Genomic DNA, 19,621 nt, shown 5'->3' on the forward strand with positions numbered 1-19,621 from the left:
CAATGCGAGAAACCATATCCGGCGAGTACTTGAGTGCACCACCAGAGTGATGGAGACACCGGAACCAGCCCTTTAAAAGGCCGATACAGCGCTCCACCACCTGCCTGGTGGCAGTAAACGTGGCATTATATTGAGTTTGTGGCCCTGGTGTGGGATTCAAATAAGGAGTCAGCAGCCAGAGCGTCAAAGGATATCCACTGTCACCTGTTGGAAATGGGACACCATAAGTATTTGAAATTTGGAATGAAACCATGTTTACACTTTTAATATAGCTACATACTGGATTTATACTTACCAAGAAGCCACGTGTCACCAGCTTGCAGTGTGGTTAATTTAGGCCAAATCTCTGAATGCTGGATCACGTACGCATCATGGCTGCAGCACGGAAATTTTGCATTTAGGGAGAGGATCTGGAGGGAGGCATCACATAGCACCATTACATTTAGCGAATGGAAATGTTTTCGGTTCCTATAGATTTGTTCCTTGCATGCAGGGGGCTGAAGTGCTATGTGAGTGCCATCCACTACCCCTATGACATGTGGAAAGCCTGCAATCTCTAAAAACTTCTGCTTTACCACATCAAGGGCTTCTGTATCCAAAGGCATACTAATAAAATGTGCTATATGATTGAAGAATGCATCTAGCAGGCACCTCAGGATTCCTGAAAATGAGGGCTGGGAGAGGCCACCCACCAGCCCCAACAACTGTGTAAGTGGTGTGATTGCTGTAGGAATGTTAATCTGACTTTCTAGATCATTCTTTATTATTGAAAGAGTGTCTAGGATAATATTTGGAGGCAGGCGATAAGTGGTTAAAACCACATCATCAGGCATTCCAAAAAGGGTGACATGTGTTCTATATATCTTGGCCCTTGCACCCCTCCTATGCCTACACCCAGGAGGAGGCTGAGGAAGGTTGGTTGGGGGCAACATGGCCACTATTAGCTGGCCAACATCACTCTGTAAATTTTTATTGGATAAAAATTAGTTGTGGTGAGTTTTTTTTTTAACACAATGTGAAAAAATACTTAGCTTAGTAATAATGGTGCATATTCTTACAGGGTCGGGCTGTGCCATCTTCTGGAACCCCTACATGTGTTGTTTGTGTTCCGAATAATTGTTATTTTTTGAAAAGTAAAAAAAGGATAAGTCATACACAAGTATATTACTACTATTATTGCTAAAACAATCATTAACTGTGAAATTGTGCTATATAACTAAATGTCTAAATCACTGTTTTTTTTAAAATAAAAACAGCCTGAAACATTTGTTAAATCGAAAAAATCAGCATAAAACCCTTAAAATTAAAATTCGACAAACTTTTAGGATTAAATAAATAGACACTTACCTGGATCCACTACAAACTGGCCTGTTAAACGTCTAAAAAAAAATAGAAAACATGACTGTAATTGGTGAAATAATGTTTAAAAAAAATAACAAAAAAAAACCAATGGAAATATGCTTGCAGCAGGCTGAAACACTTACTGGAGTCTGCAAACAACGATGATATTTTCCACAAAAAAATACACGGCCACCAAAGCACACGAAGTAACGGGTTTTTACATTATTTTTTTTTTTAACACCAAAAAAAAAACCACCAAAAAAAAAAAAAACACACCTCCAAAAAACAAACAAACAAAACAAAAACCAACAATCACCCCCCAAAAAACCAACAAACAAAACAAAAAAAAACCAAACACACCTCCAAAAAACAAGCAAACAAAACAAAAAACAAACACACCCCAAAAAAACAACAAACAAAACAAAAAACAACAAACACACCCCCCAAAAAAAAAAACCACCAAAAAAAAAAAAAACACCTAAAAATCTAAGTTAAAAAACTTAAAAAACACACCCAAAAAACAAAAAAAAACCCAAGCCCAAACAAATAACAAACACAACACACACAAGCACCACTCAAACAACACACACAAGCACCACTCAAACAACACACACAAGCACCACGCAAACAACTCCAAACACTGTAAACACTCCAAATCTGGTCAAGCCGCCAAACTAACTCCAACTACAACCCACAAGTAAGGGCCCATTTGGCTTTGCCTTAAATAAGGGCACAAATAACACAGTGATTGAATAATGCAGGCAAGGTGTGCATTGTATGTAGGCAAATAGGGATGCATGGGTAACCAATCCAGGGATGCGCTCACATCTCACCCAACCCACACAGTGATTAAGGAATGCAGGCAAGGTGTGCATTGTACGTAGGCAAATAGGGATGCACGGGTAACCAATCCAGGGATGCGCTCACATCTCACCCAACCCATGCAGTGATTAAGAAATGCAGGCAAGGTGTGCTTTGTACGTAGGCAAATAGGGATGCATGGGTAACCAATCCAGGGATGCGCTCACATCTCGCACAACCCATGCAGTGATTAAGGAATGCAGGCAAGGTGTGCATTGTACGTAGGCAAATAGGGATGCACGGGTAAACAATCCAGGGATGCGCTCACATCTATCAAATAGTCTTCACAAGCACTAATCTTCATGCTCTCTCACAAGTTTTTAAAATGGCAAGCGAGGAGTATGGTGGGCAGAGGCCAAATGAGGCAGGTAAGTTTGAAACACATTTTTTAAATTTCACAATCAGAGTTCATATGTTCAAAAAAAGCATTTTTATTTAATTGTAAAAAAAAATTATTGTAGGTGCTGGGAATCCACTACCACCACGAGAGGAGGAGGCGGGGCCCAGCAGGCCAAGGCCCAGAAATCCACCCTTTTCAAGGCTAGAGCTTGAGACATTGGTGACCATAACAATGGATAACCTTGTACATGCCCAAGAAATATGGGGGCTGGAGCCAAAGAGAGGATTTGGGAGGAGATATCCAGGGCTGTTAATGCTGTGTGGACAACCCACAGAACCATGAAAGTCGTCAAAAAAAGGTAAGGAAATGATATTGTGAGTGTACTGAAGTCAAAAGCTAGATCTTAATTTGATAAACTAACCCTGAAAAAATGAAAATTCACATTGTCAGATGGACTGATTTTAAACACCAGCTGAAGAGGAAGCTACAGAGTAGTGTGGACCATGCTGCGGGGACAGGTGGTGGTCCCATCCCTGAGGAGCTGACCTTGACGAGGTTGGAGACTAGCTCAGGGATGTGTGACGAAAGAGGCGATAGTCGGCGTGTCCACTATGGACACTGACATGGCCGACTTCAATGCTCCACATGTTCAAGAATGTAAATATTCTTTTTTTTAAAAAAGTATAAAGCTAAAATGTGTATGCGTTTAAATTTAACAAAAAATACAAATGATTTTATTATTTTTTTATTCCAGACTCAGACGAGATAGTGCCTGCTCCTGAGGTCAGGTCTGGGTCCAGCACAGATGGAGACTCTGCAGGGGAGGATCCAAGTACTCTATCTGGGGACCCTGTGGAGTCTACTCCAGGGCAACCATCAGAACGAGCAGTGCCTCTCCTCACCAGGTTGGTCTCCCAAACTCAGGAGAACAGATGTGTTCTCCTGAGGATGGAGACCACTCTGGTGAGGGTGGCGGTGGCCCTGGAGACCATTGCTGGGGCCATGGATCGTTGGGCCAATACCCAGGAGCAGGCAAACCCACCTGCCATGATGGAGCGAGACTCCCTTCCTCCCAGGACCACCACCTCTGGCAGCCCAACAGCCACCCCCGCAAGTATGGAGAGCCCTATGCCTAGGCCTGAGGAAATACCATCTACCTCTGGCCTGGCCAGTCGGCGGGTTACACGCCAGTCGGCTGTCCATAGCTTACCTCTTCCTCCGAGCCGGCCAAAACGACGCAAGTATCCCTGGATATCTACTCCCTCACCTCATGTCCAGTCCCCATATTTCTTGTCACCAATGTCTCAAGCTCTTTTATATTTTTATTTTATTTTTCATTTTGTTTTATTTTATTTTTGTTTTTTGTTTTTTTGTGCAAATGTTGCCATAACAATTTAAAAAATGCTTCTGATTTATTGCTAATTTCCAAAAATAAACTAAACTTTACTATCAAAATGTCCATATTTAACTATATCAATGTATACATGGTTTAAAAAGTATGGTATCTGAAAAGGCTGCTACGCAAAACACAATGCTATATGTTTTAAAAAATGCCAGAAGAAAATAAGATAAAAAACCACAAATAAAGAGTTGTGTAAAGAATTCCCTAATGCACACGCAAGTGAAATCATTTACAAGGTAATTAGCATGGTTAATAGTTACAATGCAGGAATCTTAGCTGCTTGTCTGGTTCCAATTAGAAACATCACAAGTAACATCGGATTAACAATTGTACTGTTGTGGCTTACAGACGCTTCTTGCCTACCTTACCCTGGACGATCATCCTGTTCGTAGAGTGACGTTGTCATGCTTCCGCAATTCATGGTCGGACGAAGCAGATAATTTATGGACTCCCCTGGAGCACGCCTCCGTTTGCAGACCACCACCCCCGTCAACACCCACAAACTGACTTTTCCTGTCAATCAACTTTCGCAAGCCACTTCCGTTTCGGAAGCCCTACTACCGACAGTATTTTGCATGGGTAGAGCTCGTACGCACGTGCGCACAGCTAGCCGTGCGCAGGTGCAGAAAGAAAAACATCAGATGCGTATGACCGTGCGGCCGCTACGACCGACTCTGAATGAGGTCCTATGTGTGAGTCTCCCAGACATTCCTGGAGACAAGGCAAGTAGGACTCTGCAATTGCTGCATATAGCAGACAGTGCACATGCACAGATCCATGCACACTGCCACTAGTAGTCAGCAGGCCCGCCAAGAGCCGCGGTGGCCTAATCGTGGGAGGTATGGTCATGCCCCCTTCCCGGAAAAAAAAAGCTTTGCAGCGCTGGGGAGGGGGGGGGCGCTCTGAGCCCCCTCAGCCCTGCTCAAAGCCAGGGCGGGCACACTCCGTGTGATCGCTCCCCCCACAGGCATAACAGACTGCTGTGGCTGCTGCTCAGCACACGCCTTGTGCTGGGCTGCTGCGAAGGAGGGGAGGTGGGGGGGCGGCGCTAGACTGGGCCCGGGTAATCTGTACCCGCTCCCCCCCTCTCAGCGCCCCTGGTAGTCAGGGGTGAAACATAGCAAAACTGGGCCCCATGGCAAAGGGGGGAGGATCTGTTTATGCCCTCCCACAGTGCACATGCATCAGGCCTGTGTATGTTCAGAACATACCCCTGATCTGCTCTTTCAAGACCATAGCAAAGGCCTCAGATGGGTGACCCAAAACTGCCTGGCCAGACTCACCTGTGGGCCCTGTAGTATCCATACAACCTGTTGATACCTTCTATGACACCTGCAGGCAAAGCACCTATGTGACAGTTACCCAGGAGAGGCTCTATCAATAGTCCTAAAGATTATGGGCCTGATTCAGCAAGGAACGTAGTGCTAATACGCACGCAATTGGTCGATTGTCGCATTCTGCGCATGCGTATGCATCATAGTATGCATGCGTGAACTAGCAATTGCGATCAGAACTGCGATTGAAGAGGCTATGCAGATCCAGAGCAGAGTGATTGACTGGAAGTGCCGTTTGTGGATGGTGACGGGGAGGTAATCAAGCGTACGCAGGTGTGCCAGTGAGTTTCAATGTCGTTGCATGGGTGTGCATAAATTAGCCACTGAAAAGCCTTAGGTCTCATAGCGTGCGCTGAAGTTAGCGATTCCTGAGTGAGGTCTGACCTGCCTCAACTGTGCGCATGAGTCCAATGTTACTTGATGTTACCTGTTATTTTGCTATGTTGCCCTAGTATATGGATGTGAGTAAGGGGAAGTGGGCGTCCTTATGTTAGGCTGCAATCGCAATGTGAATGTAAACATTTGCATATCACCACTGATATTAGTAACTGCGTTGCATGCGTATTAGCAGAATAGCGATCCTTGCTGAATCAGGCCCTATATACATACAGATGCCAAAGTCTTCCACCACAATGACTACCTCAAGTCACAAAATATAATTTGTGAGGTGTTCCTAAAGCTGCATATCCATTACACGATTAAATGAATGATAATGACATTGTTATCGTTCATTCGTTCATTATATTGTGCAGTGGGCAGTGAGCCCACACTGATCGATATATCTTCTAGTGCTGGCACTCTCCCTCATCCCTGAACCTGCATGACCTGATGATATCATTAGGTTGGACAGCAGATTCGGGTCAAGAGCGACAGTGTCAACGACCAGTGGGAGCGAGCATCGCTGGTCGATGATAACATATACGCTGCACGATATTGCGGACGATTGAACGAAATGGTGTTGTTATTGTTCAATCATTTATTTTTATCTTGTAGTGGATACGTGGCTTAATCACTTGCTTGTCATGGTCGCATCAGATGTGACCACACCAGGCTGCTGGTCCCTCTCCACCCCCAGATTCTCCTGCTGAGCACAGTGATCAGCCAGCCCGGCGGCTCTCCCCCCCCACTCAGCATCTGCAGAGAGAAGCAGCCACCGGGACCTTGAGCACCACTCCCATCCCAATCTGTGTTCACCGGTGGCTGCAGATAGAAGCAGCATACCCGGTGGCTGCTTCCCCTCTCTGCAGCCGCCAGGACTATCAGCGCCAGCCTACTCCCATGTGTGATTACACTCCGGCTACTTCTCTCTGCAGCCGCTGAGATTGTCAGCGCCTCCCCCCCTGTGCGATCACCTGCCGACTGCTTGTCTCTGCAGCAGCCGGGACTATCAGCGCTGGCCTCTCCTCCTGAGTAATCACCCGGTGGCTGCTTCTCGTCTCTGCAGCAGCTGGGACTGTCAGCACCGCCCCCCCCATGAGATTACCCGGCGAATACCTTCAGCGTGGCCCACATCCCTCCACTGTGATGACCTGGCAGCCGCTGAGACCTTCAGTCCTGGCCTCTCTCCCCCACCTGTGTGTGTGACTATAATATGACCCGGTGGTACTGATGGCCATCAATCATTGATGTTTCAAAACATCGATAGTTGATAGGCGCTGTCAGCCATCAATGCTTTTAAATATCTATGGTGGATGGCCAATGTCAACTACTCTTGCCATTGATTTTTTTTTTTTTTACTCCTCCAAGTCCGCTAAGCTCCAGCCCCTGGCTTTTATCGCCCCCCACAGCCTGCTGGACACCGGGTTCACCATCGATTGTTTTTCTTTGTACCATCAATGGTAACCATCAATGGACACCCCACCAATGGTCATCTCAAGTCCCTATTTCCCACAGACCAGCCTCGATCATGGTTACTATAGATTTTCCCAAAACATCGGAAATATTTTATGCGGAACTCAACCATGGATGGTTTAAATCAATCAGCCATTGATGGTGCAGCTGTCGATGGTCATCAATACAGTATACCATAGAAATTGCTATTTTTATGGTATACTCTGTTTTAAAAAAAATACTATAAAAATCTTTTTTTTATATAAAATTGTGTTGGATAAGTTTTAAATAGATCTTCTTGACCTAACTCAATCATAAAAAAAAGAGAATTTCTTAGCTTTTTTTGGAAAAAAAATGAATCAGTTAAGTGGTTAAGATATATTTCATTGAAATGTAATTGTAAATGGTACTATTAGTTGCCATATTTAAAGCAGCAAGTGAGCTGTGGTGGCCCCTTTAAGTCTGGTGGTAGCCATGAGGACGTCAGTTAGTTATTTTCAAACTGCCCGTGAGCTCCGATGCCTGATGGTGACGCATTTGCCTGACCACTGAGGAGCTGCACTACTTGACTAATTATCTTCTTTTATTACTATATTTATCTATTTTTACATTTTATTATATACAATTTTTATTATACAACTAATCAGTAACATTTACATATAATATATATTGGTGTTTATTGGGGTATATATATATATATATATATATATATATATATATTGCTAAAGGTTTCTACATTTACCAAGCATACAGCTTTCATTTATAATATTTTTTTTAATATAATTCTTTATTATTTAAGATTTAAACAAGTTAATTATACAGTGTAACTCAATTTAAAATATTGAGATTTACACTCTATTTGTTGATTTTACCTTTACATCTCTATTTATTGTTAATTGTTATTTAAGCCTTTTTTTATACATTTCTTCTGTTTGGAGTCTTTCTCTGTTAGGAGTGACAGAGTACAGTAGCAGAGATTTGGACAGTGGGTGAGTCAGAGCCGGCCCTAGCCCATTTGGTGCCCTAGGCACAATTTTGACTGGTGCCCCCCAACAACTTCCCATACCGAGGTGAACAGCCCCTCAGAAAAAAAAATAGGTGGCCCTCCTCAGTAGGTACTGTCGACATTTTAAAACCCATCTGTCTTTTCCTCAGAACATGTCATGATGAAAAAACCAATGGGTCTTGAAACATCAACAGAACCAATGTGATTTGTGACAATATATCACTTTGTTGCAACTACTGAGGAATGCCGCCTGTTTTTTTTCCTGAGGGGCTGTTCAGCTTGGTATAGGATCTTGTTTATTATCCTAGGAGGACACCCTCGAGATTACCAGTAAATTTATCCAGAGTGCCGGGCTGAATGTTTATATGTGTGGTTATCTATATACTATATTTATAGTAATGCCCCCCTGTAGTGCCCTTATAGTAATGCCACCCCTGTAGTGTCCTTATAGTAATGCCCCCCCTGTAGTGTCCTTATAGTAATGCCCCCCTGTAGTGCCCTTATAGTAATGCCCCCCTGTAGTGCACTTATAGTAATGCCCCCTGTAGTGTCCTTGTAGTAATGCCCCCATGTAGTGCCCTTATAGTAATGCCTCCTGTAGTGTCCTTGTAGTAATGCCCCCATGTAGTGCCCTTATAGTAATGCCCCCTGTAGTGTCCTTATAATAATGCCCCCCCTGTAATGCTCTTATAGTAATGCCCCCCTGTAATGCTCTTATAGTAATGCCCCCCTGTAGTGCCCTTATAGTAATGCCCCCTGTTGTGTCCTTATAGTAATGCCCCCTGTAGTGCCCTTATAGTAATGCCCCCCTGTAGTGCCCTTATAGTAATGCCCCCCTGTAGTGCCCTTATAGTTGCTGACACACACACACACACACACAAAAAACTTACCTTAAACCCACTCCTGCGTCCTCCGCCCCCTGGTCCGCTAGGCTGCTCCTCTGAACTATTGGAGTGCCCGTGGGGAGAGCCAGAAGCTGGAGTTCAGGGAGAACTCCAGCCTCCGGCTACCGCACAGTCCGCATCATGCACTAAGCTGAGCAGTCTGTGTTCAGCCTGTGCTGTGATCGGAGCCTATCACAGGCTCCGATCACAGCACAGGCTGAACACAGACTGCTCTGCTCAGTGCATGTTTCAGACTGTCTGTGCTAGAGGGGTGATCGCTCCAATCGCCCCCCCCCCCCCTCTGGATCCGCCACTGCCTCCTGTAGACTGTCAGAATGAGCTTCTATGCAGAAGCTCATTCTGACTAAGGGCCGGGCGGTTGCGGATCCCGGTCGCATGACCGGCCTGGCCATCCGCTGCGCTGCCCAATCGGAGAGCTCCGATTGCGGCAGTGTGCTGGGGGAGAGAGCAGGTAGCTGCGCCGGCAGGTGGCCCCAGCGGCAGGTGGCGGTGGCAGGGGGGGACGGGCAGAGCTCAGCCCTGGAATGCCCCCAGCATTCTGAGTCGCTCCTAGGCATTTGCTTATAATGCCTATGCCTAGGGCCAGCTCTGGGGTGAGTTGAGTGCAATAGGCCAGTCACTATATATAGTAGGTTCTAGGGTTATAGGAAAAGTAGTGGAGGGGGTAGCACGCTAAGGGACTGTCCATTTACTAAGCCTTGGATAGAGTTAAAGTGAACGGAGATAAAGTACCAGACAATCAGCTCCTAACTGTCATTTTTCAAACATGACATGGCAGTTACGAGCTGATTGGCTGGTACTTTATCTCTGTTCACTTTATCTCCATCCAAGGATTAGTAAATAAACCCCATATATATCACTAAGGAGGGAAATATAGGGCCTGATTCTGAGATTTGTGCAGTGCCGATATATACGCAGATTGAAAACATACTGATTCACTCACAAAGTCTGTGACAGGAAGTCAGCTTTTGGGGGAGGTAATAGGGGGTGGCTAGGCAAACACAGGTGTGTCGGAACCGTTTAAACCCTGTTTCATTGGCGTGCATGAATTAGCAATTGTGATCTTCTTCCCAGCATGAGAGATCTCTGTGTGTCAGGAGAGCCGCAGTATTTGAGACAGGTCAGACTTGATTTATAAGCTGCTTGGCTGGCCAATCTGCGTCAATGTTACCAATGTTTACACTGTTGTACGTTATGGGATGGATATGAGAAGGCAGCAGTGGGCATCCCTATGCCCAGTTAAGCTCTGAAAGACATTAACATAGTATAGTAACTGCGATCCGTAAGAGATTGCAGTGCGATTGCATTAGCCTAAATCTCGGAATCAGGCCGATAGTGTGTAGATTTGGACCTACAGTAACCTTTTTATAGATATACATCTAATATTTGTTAGAAAAAACATGCCACAGATGTGTTATGTTTGTTTAGTGAGGTGATCTCTGGACAGACGATGACAGGTGGGTTTCTGGGTACTGGGGCACCCCCTCCCCTCACCCTGAGTGCGCCACTGACATTATAAAAATAGTCAAATAGACATAGAGGACACAAGATAAAAACAGTCTGCTGCCCTCTCATAATCACTGTAACACATAATGAGGCTGGAGCATGTAGGATTTTGGGAGGAAAAGTTAATACAGATGTAGCCACGCTCATCTATCCCATGATGTAAGCGCATCACAGCATGGATGGCGTGACTAGTGTGCCCACGTATATGGCATGCGCGGGCATATGTACGAGTGCACCATAGACTTCAATGGGGTAATCACCGACCGAGAGTGCTCACAGCCTGGTGGTTGCTGCGTTTTGCCGCGATGCGTGCGCATGTGCTGATGCATCAAGGCAAAGATGATGCTGGCTACATCTGTATGAGAGAAGTAGGTGCTATAAAGTGTTAGTAGGATCATTTTGAAGTTACATTATTACTCTCTTCCCCCTGCGAGCAGTCTGCTAGGCCTGTAGTCCTGCAAATGTAGCTGCATCCCCATTTAATAGCGGCAGTTCCCCCAACAGTATGTGGCTGTCATGTGCTAGGCGAACATGTCTGTGCATTTCCGTAATAAAATATGAATTGCAGGCGTACATTTATGGATGACAGATCACTTATCTAATCCTTAATTTATTAAGTATTCAGTATTACCATACATAAAATCAAATAATTTATCACTGCAGGACGATCAAAAAGATGATGGCAGCAAAGAGGAAAAGAGTGGACGTCGCTGGAGAGGAAGACAGGAGGATTTGCGCAGAGCTGCATTCAGCAAAGAGGAGAAGACTGGACATCGGTGGAGAAGACCAAGACCGACAGTTTCCCAGGCTAACACCAGAGGAGAAAGCAGCCTTTTATTGCCTGCTGGGTAAGGCTTATTGCTTTACCATTTATTAAGACCACAAACAACACTTACAAAAGACACTACTGTTATGCCGGGTATACACTAGTGACTAGACGATATGGATCGGACAACATATCAGGCACATGGGCCAGTGTGTACCTGCTATGTCGCTGATGATGCATGCTCCGACATGTCATCAGCAACATCACCTGTCAGAAGTGCATGCAGGTCCGATGGGCGATATCGTCAGCGGGGGACATGCTGCTAACTGCAGTATGGCCCCCACTGTCGTTCTGTCACTGCCAGCATCAGCAAGTGTGTATGCACTAGCCAATGCCAGCACCCCCACCGGGTCCCGCCACTCATGATATTGTGCTAGGTATACATAGAGTGACGTTACTAATCACCGTTGTACAGATGTAGGAACCCCCCTTGTACCTGCACGATCCCACATCTCAGCCAGAGTGGCCAGCAATGGGGCTAGGGAAAGATTTGTCCTTTTCCTGGCAATGTAGTCTGTACAAATAGTGATCCCATGTGAGTGTGTATCTATAGTACACAAGTATCAGACCCTATAAATCATGGTCGCAGAGTACGCCCATCCCAGTGCAATATTATTTCACCTTTAATATCATAAAATTCCCTTGTAAAGTTTTGCCTAATATGCCACATTACTACATTTATGGCATAAGGGATAATACTGTATGTGTATGTAGCAAAGTCAGTGTCCATTTCATCCAATGATATTCTGTCATATTCTAGTATCATATAAGTGAAAGCAAATGTCTGATTGGCTGCTACTGGCAACATCAACTTTTTTTCACAGTTACCGGCACAAAATGTTATATAACTATTCCCCACTATATCATATAGCATGTCACCATTACTGCTTCTCATTGCAGAGGAAGGCTGCACCAAGCGGTTTCTGGCATTGGATAACTGCAAGGACGTGTCAGACAAGGTATTTATGTTACTGTTACATATCCATTACTATTTCCTTATATTCATACTCAGTAGTCTGTAATAGGTGGAAAATAGGACTGCTGAGGTATGTACATACACACAACGCGTTTCTCCATTCTGACTATATAACGGCTGTTTCTATTCTAGTACTTGCTGGCCATGGCATTGATGTATTTCAAGAGATCCGGCCTGACTGTGAGAGAATACACCCAGATCAATGTTTTCAGTGCACTGTAAGTATTTTCCCTCAGTGATTAGTCAAATACAGCTGGAGATATATCCCTGAAACACTTATTAGACAAGTCATAGGTAAATACTAGTTACTCTGTATCCACATAATAAAGAATACAGGGCCAAATGTAATAGGATGTGATTTGTCAAAAGTGCAGATTTCCTGTCGATATATGCAGCTGGATTTAAGCAGAAATTCATTAATAAAAACCTATTCCAGGTTGGTTTTGCCTTTAATAAAATTGCCGCTAAGTACAGTGGTAAAGTCAATAAAAAATCTGCACTTTTGACAAATTGCACACTATTACATTTATCCCAGTGTGTTCAAATTATATATCCCACATTATACAGAAACTATGAGTGAGAAACTTTCTGGAGCTCCTGAGTGCATTCTGTAGGTGGCATTGCCTATATGAGCCTATGGGTTTCATTACATAGAAATCCTCGGAGAGGGAACCAAAGGACGATTGCACAAGCTCAGGCCCCCGGCCGCACATGTGCAATAGGACTCATGGGTCATGAACCCGGAAAGTCAGAACTTTTCTGGGACAGCTGGCAGAAGAGCTGTCCTGGGAGATAAGTAATGATACATACCAGTGTTACTGATGGGGAGCATGATATATCACATAGTATATGCAATACTTGGTACATCCCGCCTATGAGAAATGTATCAAACCTTCTAAAGATTATAGGAGTGCAGAAGTGGAGGAGTAGCTTTTACCTATCATTTTATTGAATATACTTGATAAAAAATGTTTTTAAATCACAATGCAATGCGAATAGGACGCACCAGCAGACTGTGCTGATTAATTTGATATGTGACACTTGTATATCTGTGCGCTCCTGAGTGTGCATAACGGAACTTGGAATGAAAAAAGCTGTAGCTGCTACATTGTAGCACTTTGTATACAGATTCAGAGACTTAGGGCCGTATTCAATTAGACGCGAAAAGCCGAGATCTGCGGAAACGTATCGCGGATCGGGGCTTTTCACGTGGAGGAAACTTATCTCCGTATTCAATTCCAGCCGGGTTTCGCGTATGTGGAAAGTCAATGCAATGTAATAGGCAAAAAAGATTCGCCTCTGACTAGCAGGAGAAAAGAAGTGCAATTTTTTTATTTTGGGGTGCAAACATGGGGAAACCACTCAGAACCCTTGGGACAGCCCCCCAAAGGACAACTGCATCAAAAAATTTCAGGAACAAACTTAAGAACACCCCAAAAAAGTACTTACACTTTGGGGGTGAAAAAGCACAAAGTGGGGAGACAACTTCATAAACTAGCAAAATAAGGTTCTGGGGGTGCTCTAAGAAGGGGTCGAGTGTTTTTGGGATTGCAGGTGCTTTTATGAGGGTGGAATTTCACTTTTTCTAAAATTTGACAGGACTACTTATTTTCTCCAAACAATACTGCTTAATGCCATTCTTCACCACTTGTGCAAAGACGCAAATAAGAAGCTATTGAAGAAACTTAAGTATCCCAAATAGCTGTATTAGGGCTATTTGGGCACATCTACATTGATCCGCAATGGTAGTGCATCTTTTGGGGGGGTTCAGGCTGATTCCCCCATTTCTGACAGCACTTTCCGCCTGTTGTGTCCTCACCGCTTACCGTTTTCGCGTGGTTTGGAATTGAATAGGGCGAATAGTGGGGGCGAGCATGATAAGTTTCCGCATCCAAAACACGTGATGTAGGTGGAATGTCGGGCAGGCAAAACTTTATCGCGGACGCAAAACTACTTGAATAGTCACACAGATATTCTAGTGTCACATATCACATTAATCAGGACAGTCTGCAATTCTAGTTGTACCTTTCAGCAAAAAAAGATGCCCAGCGTTTGCAGAGTTTCACACAACCTGGTGCGCAGAACAGGGCTTGTTGCCATGACTAGAGCAAAGATGTATAAGAAGCTTGTGCTGGGGTTGATGCACACCTGTAACTAGACAGGTGCACCGTGCACAGACCCTGGTGCACACCTGTAACTGGAAGTCAGATTTTTTTTTAAAGTTTCAAATTATAATAGAAAATACTATTTATTTCTGGGGGCGATATAATGACCCTATTGTTTTTATAAAGGTCCAGCCAGAAACCAACATTATCTATAATAATTATATATCTCAAGCTGTACTTCCTGTTACTGCCATCCTGAGATGGCGCTAATAGAAGAGGCATCAGGTCGGACTGTTGGTAAATGACACCAGGTCTCTATCCTGTGATAAATACACCCTCTGTCTCTCCCACAACACAGTATATATAGCTTTGTATGTAACAAAACAGGAGCTGTGAAAGTCATGGTAGGTCCTCTTTAAGGGGTAAATTTACTAAGATGGGAGTTCTATTTAAGAAGTGATGTTGCCCATAGCAACCAAACAGATTATACTTCTCATTTATCTAGCACCTTCTAGAAGATAATACCTGGAATCTGATTGGTTGCTATGGGCAACATCACTTCTTAATAGAACTCCCATCTTAGTAAATTTACCCCTAATAATGATACGTAGAACATGTTATCCAAAGTTGGTGACTATACGGCACAAACCTTACTCCTCATGGTCTGTTTCTGTAGGTATCTTGCAAACCAGATGGAGGAGGATGACTTGCTCTACCGCCGATTGGAACACCAGATTGTCCGCTATATACCACTCGTGAAGTTCTGGAAGGTGAAGGACGCCCTGTGGCACAGATTCGAGTACAGAACATTTGTGACTCAGGAAGAACTGGACGAGGTGTGTAACATGGTACAATGAGTGTTGGAGATGTGTGTACAGGTGCGGTGTATGGCAGAGTTATGTATACACCAGCTTCAACAATGATTATTACTATTCAAGAGCACTGGTGCTGACCTTTTCTAGCTGATAATTCAGGTTTCACATTGCTCTGCAAAAGATATCTCCTGGGCATAGACTATCAGTTTTGTCAGCATATTTAAGCAAAACTTTGTCACACGAGATGGGGATTTATTTGTGCAGAAAGAGTTTAACAGTGTTACTGATTTCTGTGATGGGTGCGGTATGGTGGTATGATATGTCTACCGTCATTGGGGTATATTTACTAAAGTACCTGACACCCACTGCCATTCACTGACACTCTCTGCCTCTCACAGTCACCCACTGCCTCCCCCTGCCAGCCCAGTAATTACCTGATACCCACTGCCTCTCCCATCCTCCAACTAATTAGCCCTGCCACCCTCTGCCTCTCCAGGCACCGACTGCCACCATATTCCTCTCACTGTCACCCTCTACCACTCATTGTCATCCAATACCACCCTTTGCCTCTTCCCGTCACCCTCTGCCTTTCCCTGTCACCCTCTACATCTCCCTTTCACCCTCTGCCTCTCCCTGTCACCCACTTAATTTCCCTGTCACCCACTGCCTCCATCACCCTCTACCTCTCCCTTTACTTGTCCCTGTCACCCACTGGCTTTCCCTGCTACCCACTGCCTTTTTATGTCACTGACTGACACCCACTGCCTCTCCCTGCCACTCTCTAACTCTCCATGCCACCCTCTTCCTCTCCCTATCACCCACTGCCACTCCCTTCTACCTACAGCCTCTCCATGCCACCCTCTACCTCTGGACTGCACAACCTGACTATATATATAATGGGAGGTGCTACCTGATGAGACTAATTGCAGGCACAGAAACAGACAAATCTCAGGTGCACAGCTCCAAATTATTAATAATATATATAAATGCAATAAAATTTTGCAATCAATAGAGGTTTTTAGCATAATCACGGCCAAGGTTATGGGCCTACCCACCATATCCAGGTAACCTCTTTTGGGTAGGTCCCTGACATACTAGGGTTCAAATCCAGAGCGCAGGACCCCCCCAAACTGGCCCAGCCAAGATGCCCCGGGGCACCACCATAGTAAGAAAAGTGCAGTGTAAAGAGATAGTTAGGAGCAGCTGCAGCTGCATATAAAGAATGAAAATAAAAAAGTGAAGTACATATATATTAAACACACACAGTGAAGGGTTAAAATGTGTTATAAAGGAAAAAGTGTTATATTATAACACATTTTTGGGGTGTGGGTCCCCCTGGATTGCGTTGGTTAATCTGTCTCAGGGCACCACATTATCCACATTATCCACATTGGATGTAGCAGCTCTAGATCAATGAGCAGGAGGGGAATCTGGGCTGCTGAGGAGAGTCACAGAGAAGACAAACCAGGATTGGATGCCCAGGATATTTTGTTATCGCCCAGCCATGATGGTATTTTCGCGCTCTCGTCCATGCAGAATTACGATAGTCTCTCATCACCTAGTATAAAAAAAGGTATAATTTAGATGAGGGCCACACAAGTGATTTTGAGGGTCATAATCAGCTCACAGTTTGTTATATGTTCTAGAATAAAGATATATATCTTGTGGGGCCCTAGAATCTGTTTTTTGGGCCCCTGACTGCCGATTATTGTCTGGGGCTTATGCAGAGTTGGCTGCAATATTAGAGTGTTACTTTGATAAAAGACGTGCAAAAAATAACGTATTTCTGCCTATACCAGAGCCTGAGATATAGCATATGTCACAGACAGGATGTAGTCAATGTAGGTTGACATTTACAATGTCGACATTCTGAATGTCAACACCAGAATGGCAATAGTTATTATGTCGACATTGTTAAACTGTCAACAGGCAACATGTCTACATTCTTAGAATGTTGATATTAGAGTTAGGCTGTGGATGGGAAGGTTAGGGTTAGGCACTAGGGGGAGGTTAGGGTTAGGCACTGGGGGAGCATCAGAGATCTGACACAGAAGTGACAGTTACATGACTGCTGGGACCAGGAAACCGCAATGAGAGCCACTGCAGCCTCCAGGAGCAGGTAAGTGACCACTGGACCACCAGGGACGATATGTCAACTTTCTAAAATTATGGCATTTCATAAGTGTCTATATGATGAATGTTGACATGGCCAACGTTGACAACATGACCATGTCAACATTCTCGTGTTGACATTATTAATGTCAACATTATGTGGAATATTTACTAAAGTGCAGGTTTTTAGAAGTGGAGATGTTGCCCATAGCATCCAATCAGATTCTAGCTATTATTTTCTAGAAGGGTCTAGATGAATGTTAAGTAGAATCTGATCAGGTGGTGACTGGGGAGACAGTAGGTGACAGGGCTGGCTGTGTGTGACAGGGAGAGGCAGTGGGAGGCTGAGAGAGGTATCAGGTTGCAGGGAGTGGGTCACAGGGAGAGGCAGTGGATGACAGGGTGAGGAAGAGGGTGGCAGGGAGATGTAGAGGATGACAGGGAGAGGCAGTGGGTGGCAGGGAGATGTAGAGGAGAGACAGGGAGAGGCAGTGAGTGGAAGGAGGAAGCAGTGGGTGATTATTACTATATATTTGATGTCTTCTGTGTCTCGTTTCCCCTTGTCTACCCTACTCAGGGACTAGCTACTTGCCGTTGTCGGCAGCGGAAGTCTGGAGGGATTTGGCCTTTTTGCTTGAACTGATGGACTTAATTTGGCTAATTGGCAATAATAATTAGAATTCTTATGTCCCTCAGCAGGTTTTGGTTTTACCTCCAGCCGAGTTTACTAGTGTTATCCTTGTTTTCTTTCATACCCACCCCTCCCTCACTTTCCTACTCTTTTCTATTCCCACCTTATTGCTAGTTTACCCTCATGTGTCTTTATGTTGCTTCTAATTGGCACTGAAGCTTGTCTTGATTCAGGTTGGCAGTTATTTTTGCAAAATATTTTTCTTTTTGGCAGATCCTCCTTATAATTAAGTTTCAATTTCAAAATGATTTAGTCCCCTATTTACCACAATCTCTATTTAAAATGTGGTTGTAGTGTGATATTTTCGCCTAAATTCTCATTGTAAATTTAGAAAATATCACATGAATGTACTAACATCCGCACGCTTGCGATAAAGCTCTGTCCCTACGAATCCCGTCCGCACACTTCTCTCTGTACCGCTACCCCACTTGACCAGCCCCCCCTCCTGCGACCCCCTCGCATAAATAACTAAATAAATAATAATAAATAACTAACAAATTATTCTGCCAAATTTATGTCTCTGAGTCTTTATTTATATTATGGTTTACTTTTGAATGCTTTATAATTATATGGTGTATGCACAGGACACCCCTCAGATGATGGAAGGTTTATAAGAATTCAGGTGGTAAAACAGAATGTCATGTGAGAGGACAAGACCCTTGTCTGTTCATAGTGGGGTCTCGAGAACAATGCAGAATAACTGCTAATGTATCATTTTAATGACAGATCCCATATCATAGCTGTTTGGGGCAGAGAGATTTTCCAATCAAGCACCTAATAATTTTGCTTTGGAAAATGTGTTTCATAGATTGGATGTAGAATCTGCCACCAGGTCTGCAGTAAGATTGTATAAACAGTCTGATCTGGAGTCCCATCTCCTGAGGATAGGACAAATCCTGTTATCCCCACACTTTGTAGGGCATATAAGAAAGTAGTACTTTACAATGTTTTTGTTGTTATAATTCAAAGGTTTAGCTAATAAATCTTTAATCTAATCTCTACAGATCCCAATATGCTGAATCGTGTCCTCATTGAGGAAATTCGTCTGGCCAGGGTGTATTTCGCCCATGTGGACACATGTTTTGCCAGAATCCTTGTCGCCTTGGAGCAGCCTGATGTGTGATTTTTTGGTTATGTTTTTTTTTTGTTATACAATTAAACTTTGTTAAAAAACTGCCTTAGTCTACAATTTTCTGCAAAATGAAGCGTTGAATCCTGGTTTAAAAATAGATCATTGTTTATTGAGCACTATTTCATGTAGTTTTTCTTTGTCAGATTTACACATACTTAAACAATTCTATGGTTAGTAGGATCTGCAGCTTTAAAATGATAAAATGTTTGGGGTAACGCGCATTTATAGTAATGTTTGCCATCATTGGAATCCAAAAAAAAAAAAAAGTAGCATAAACAATTTGTTTAAATGTGTACACATAAATACATCAGGTTATTACTGGAAATCAGTAATCAATATGTTTTAGAACCTTGATTTAATGTGTGGCATGTTATTGGTTTGTGGTTTCTACATTTGTGTCAACTCAACTATAGACAAAAACCCACTTGTGCAAACAAAT

General features: G+C 43.8%; 1 protein-coding gene across 1 annotated transcript; it reads left to right on the top strand.

Annotated features, from left to right (window-relative positions):
• The first annotated feature begins 11,201 nt into the window (after positions 1-11,201).
• LOC148516856 (speedy protein 1-B-like) lies at positions 11,202-19,106 on the top strand. Its single transcript, XM_088479453.1, has 5 exons — positions 11,202-11,373; positions 12,252-12,310; positions 12,460-12,545; positions 15,109-15,268; positions 19,055-19,106. The coding sequence occupies exons 1-5, from the start codon at positions 11,202-11,204 to the stop codon at positions 19,067-19,069; spliced, it is 492 nt and encodes a 163-aa protein (XP_088335579.1). The 3' UTR covers positions 19,070-19,106.
• The last annotated feature ends 515 nt before the right edge of the window (positions 19,107-19,621 follow it).

This window comes from Taudactylus pleione, unplaced genomic scaffold (assembly GCF_031769625.1).
Source record: "Taudactylus pleione unplaced genomic scaffold, aTauple2 ptg000236l, whole genome shotgun sequence".
In the NCBI taxonomy this organism is placed as follows: domain Eukaryota; kingdom Metazoa; phylum Chordata; class Amphibia; order Anura; family Myobatrachidae; genus Taudactylus; species Taudactylus pleione.